Below are 4,296 nucleotides of genomic sequence, written 5' to 3'. Positions count from 1 at the left end.
AAATATTAAAGTAAAAGTTCAACTGGATAAGGAACAGAACTCGGTTCAACCGACTCGGCCTGGCCCAGTGTGAGAGTGTGTATGCAAAAATCATACCTGGCCCAGGTAACTCTCCTCAGACTTGAGTGAGTGAGTACTGAGTTCACTCTTCTCTTCTTCGTGCCCTAGTTCGACTCACCCCAATCTCAACCACGCCTCATCCGTCGAGCTCCTTCGTGCTCCTCTGCGCCGGCCCCTCTACTGGTGTCTCTAGTCTGGACCCCTCTCTGTTCTCACTGCCGGCTGCTCAACCGCCCCTGCCAGCTCACTGCCGTCTTCGCTGCACACTCGCCACCAGTGTGATCTTCGCTGCCGGCTTCTCTGCTCAGTCACCACCACCAGCCACTCTTCACCTCTTTCCCCAAGCTGACGTCTCACTCATTGCAGGTAACCCACCACTTTCTTGGTTTGCTCTGATTTCTTCTTTTCTAATTTTTTAATGCTTGATTTGTTCTGATTCTTAATGATTGATTCGTTCTTGATTTGTTCTGATTATATTTATATGTTAATGCCTTACTGTTCTCTGATTATATGGTTGATTTGTTCTGACTATATTGTTCTGATTATATGGCTGATTTGATCGGAAAATGTTGAGGTTTCATCGGGTCTAAGGCCAGTTAGGTTCTACAAAATAGTCCCGGAACATATTTAGGGCGGGGTCTTGGCTAGGAGAAACTTGGTTTCACCCAGCACATGTACATCCCTAGTTATTACTTCAACCCGAAATGCTTAAACCTTCAGTTGTCCTTTTCGTTCCCTTTGCCTCCCCTTTGTTACTTCTGCCTTAACCTCGCACCACCACCGCCACTTTCTCCAGTGAAGGAGGTCATTTGCAACGACTCTGATTTTCTGCAACCGTACCTTCTCCGCTCTGCTCTCTCGCCGTTCCGGGCTTTTGGCTCTGCCCTCCGATCCCGTCACCTGTCACCCTCTCCTGCTTTGCCTCTGCTCTTGACTGTCCCGTACATTGTTCTGAATCTCTATTCCCTTAAATTTTATCTTTTTTTATAAGAGAAAAAGCTGTTTTTGGCTAGTACTGTTAGCCATCAGTCCAATTTCTTTAGTCTAGCAATCTAACAACATACTTTTAGTCCACATTTTTAAACATTGCTTGCTTACTGCTGGCCAAAACAATAAATTCTACTTGTCCTTTAGCATTTCTCTTTTTATAATGCTAATTGTTAGTTTGATATATGTGTTGCATAATTGTTCTGATATTGGAACTTGACATTGAATTATTGATTGTTTGATATATTAGTTTAAAATTATTCTTATTTTGACTAATTATTTAGAATGTGACAATGTGTATTGCTGAATTTGTCTATAAAGGTGTTAGAGTATACATGATTCTGAATATGTTATTGAATTTTGTCTTTGAATATGTGCTGCTGCTGCTGCTGGTCTGACATTTCAGGGTTTATTAATATTTTGTTTATTGTTGCAATGTTACTGGTTGAGTTTATTTTGAGTTTAACTTGCGAGTTGCGAGTTTGGAAACCTTGGCTGCCTTTTTTAAGTGAACCACCTCCCCCCTCCCCTGGGTTTGATAGTTTATTGGTTCAGTGCTTAACTTTGAGTTTGTATTGCAAACATGCATTTTTCAATGAAAATCAAGTCTTCATCAACCTTGAGTGTTGCAAATTGGTGTCCGCAGTAGGCAATTGGTAGGAAAGTTCAGAAAATGGTCGTGAGGATTCGGTTATCACGGTTCGGGTGCAAGAACAAGCCATTCTATCGTGTCATGGCTGCTGATAGCAGATCCCCTAGAGATGGCAAGCACCTTGAAGTTCTGGGATACTATAATCCTTTGCCAGGTATAACCTTTTTCCCTCATTCTCAATTTCGTTTTCTTAATCCCTGATGCTGAGATGGTAATGCTGTTAATTTTTTTTCATTGATTTTTCTTTTGAATGATTGAAAGTGGTTGCTGTGATATCTATTGAATTGGCAACTAGAAAAAGGATATATAGGGAGAGGCAGTTATGCTTGTGCTCTTAATCTTTTCAATTTTTTTTAATAGAAAAACCTGTGTTGCTTGTCTGCAGGCCAAGATAATGAGAAAAGAATGGGTCTCAATTTTGAGAGGGTCAAGTAAGTAGTAATGTTTTTTGGTAATCACTCTTTTATTTTAATTTACTAAGTTTTGTTGAATGATGGTTGGGATATTTGTCATAATTTAGTGCTATATATGAAGTCTTAGTTTGATTGCAACATATTTGAGCTACTAAATGATACTTGGTTGTGATTTTATTCACCCCAACCCCACAAGAAAAATCATACCAACGAGGCAACAGTTGTTCATATTCCTTTCTGTACTTTCCTCGAACTTTAATATTCAGTTAAAAGAGTTCTTGCTGTTAACAACAATAACAACAACAGAGCTTTATTCTACTATGTGAGGTCGATTACATGAATCCAATGATATCATTGCATCATTTATCTCCCTCTATCCAGAACTATCAGACCACCCTCTCGACTGGGTAGTGGGTGCTCCTTGCCTTTTCCAACCACCGAAGGCAATATTTTGCCATTTTTTCAATAATTGGCGCATGTTAACTACAACTTTCTCCCTTATGTCATTATATAATAGAATCTTTCATTTTATTTATTTTTTGATGTTTTGGAAATTATTTTGCATGTTTTATTTTGACATGGAAGGCCTTTGAGAAGTCTGTTACAAGGTTGTCAAACTCGCGAGTCTAGATAAACTCGTGGAGCTTATCTAAACTTGACTCGCGAGTTAACTCATAGACTCGTACGAGTTTACCTGTTATGGATTTTTTAAAAAAAATACGTATATTTAATCAAATCTAGTCATTTAAAATTAACAATTTCAATATCAAAACACAGAATAAACTAAAATAGTAAAACAAATTTTAATTAGTACCTTACATTACACATTCAAATACAACAAAACAACAATTAAATATTCTGAAAAACTATAACTGAAATTCTCCAACATCTTCATTTTCCATGACAAATACTCAAATTACTAAATCAACAATATCAAATTATCGAATTACTAAATCCAAATCCAGTGATCTGTGAAATCAAGTGCAATAAAATTAAAGCAATACAGAGGGATTAGAAAGCTTGTAAAATCTAAATGACTAAATCCTAATCTATAAAAACTTAAATACAGGGGTTTCTGTCATACTAGATTAGAATGGAATAACATAAGTTGGTTATCTTCGAGTTCGATGAAATTGTTCGAGTTTGATGATTTTTAATCATTACTTACATCTTTATGAAGCTGAAGTGGCTTTTTTATCTATCTGCCACTGTTTTACAAACTATTTACCAAATTGCCCCCGTTTTTTCAAACAGTGGCAGATAGGTAAAAAAGCCAGCTGAAGAGGTCATAACTTTGTTATTTCTCATAGCATTGATTCCCCTTTATTTCTATAGGTATTGGCTCTCTGTTGGAGCTCAACCATCAGAGCCTGTAGAACGTCTTCTGTTCCGAGCAGGGTTACTGCCTCCGCCACCAATGCTGGCGATGGCACGCAAGGGAGGTCCACGTGATACACGTGCCGTGGATGCTTTAACTGGACGCATCCTGCACCAAGAAAAGTCAGTTGTTGCCAACAATGATGGAGATGATGGAAAACAGGAAACTCCTGAAGCTGAAAACTCCTAAAATTCTGTTTTTAGGATCTACTTTCCCTTATTTTCTGTCACCATTTTATCCTAGACGAATCTTGGAAATCTATATTTTTAGTTGGTTTCCGATAAACTGAAGAGAGAAATAACTGCCATGTGGCTGGAGATATCAGGTTCTTATGTGGCTTCCTGGGTTGTAATTAAAAGCAGAGAAGGCAAGACCAATCAAATTTCTAAGCTGATAAATAGTGTAGTACTGTAGTCGAATCCAACTGATTGGTTAGCTTGCTTATGTAATGCCCCATATTCTTGTTCTCTAGAATTTATGTATTTTACAATTTGCTTGCATGATAGCAAAATTAGCTCACTTGATTTTGTGGACTGATAGTTGTTTTGTGGACTGGACCCACTAGTTGATTTCCTTGTTTCAGCAGATGAATCTTGAAATATTTCACTGCTGCAAAATACACATGTTGGAACAATACTATTCTATTTTCAATCGAGGTGCGTTTTCATGCTAGGTAGTGTTGAAAAATGTTTCGTAGCGTCTTACCCTGGATGTGGATTAATGCGATAGTGTTGACCAAATTTCTATAGAAGTTTGAGATTCACAATGTGTATCGATTTAGTCTCTGGAGTTTTAATTGCACTATT

General features: G+C 37.8%; 1 protein-coding gene across 3 annotated transcripts; it reads left to right on the top strand.

Annotated features, from left to right (window-relative positions):
- The first annotated feature begins 90 nt into the window (after positions 1–90).
- Positions 91–4,014, top strand: LOC107479756 (30S ribosomal protein S16-2, chloroplastic/mitochondrial). 3 transcript variants are annotated; one of them, XM_016099870.3, is made up of 4 exons: positions 91–426; positions 1,697–1,853; positions 2,085–2,130; positions 3,448–4,014. In XM_016099870.3, exons 2-4 carry the CDS (start codon positions 1,721–1,723, stop codon positions 3,677–3,679), a joined length of 411 nt encoding a protein of 136 aa, XP_015955356.1. In that variant the 5' UTR covers positions 91–426; positions 1,697–1,720; the 3' UTR covers positions 3,680–4,014. The 3 variants fall into 3 exon arrangements, with proteins under 3 accessions (XP_015955356.1, XP_015955352.1, XP_015955349.1); XM_016099866.3 differs by having other exon boundaries at positions 1,655–1,853; XM_016099863.3 differs by having other exon boundaries at positions 95–426; positions 1,694–1,853.
- The last annotated feature ends 282 nt before the right edge of the window (positions 4,015–4,296 follow it).

The sequence above is a fragment of the Arachis duranensis genome, chromosome 1, assembly GCF_000817695.3.
Source record: "Arachis duranensis cultivar V14167 chromosome 1, aradu.V14167.gnm2.J7QH, whole genome shotgun sequence".
In the NCBI taxonomy this organism is placed as follows: domain Eukaryota; kingdom Viridiplantae; phylum Streptophyta; class Magnoliopsida; order Fabales; family Fabaceae; genus Arachis; species Arachis duranensis.
This window is presented reverse-complemented; position numbering and strand designations above follow the sequence as displayed.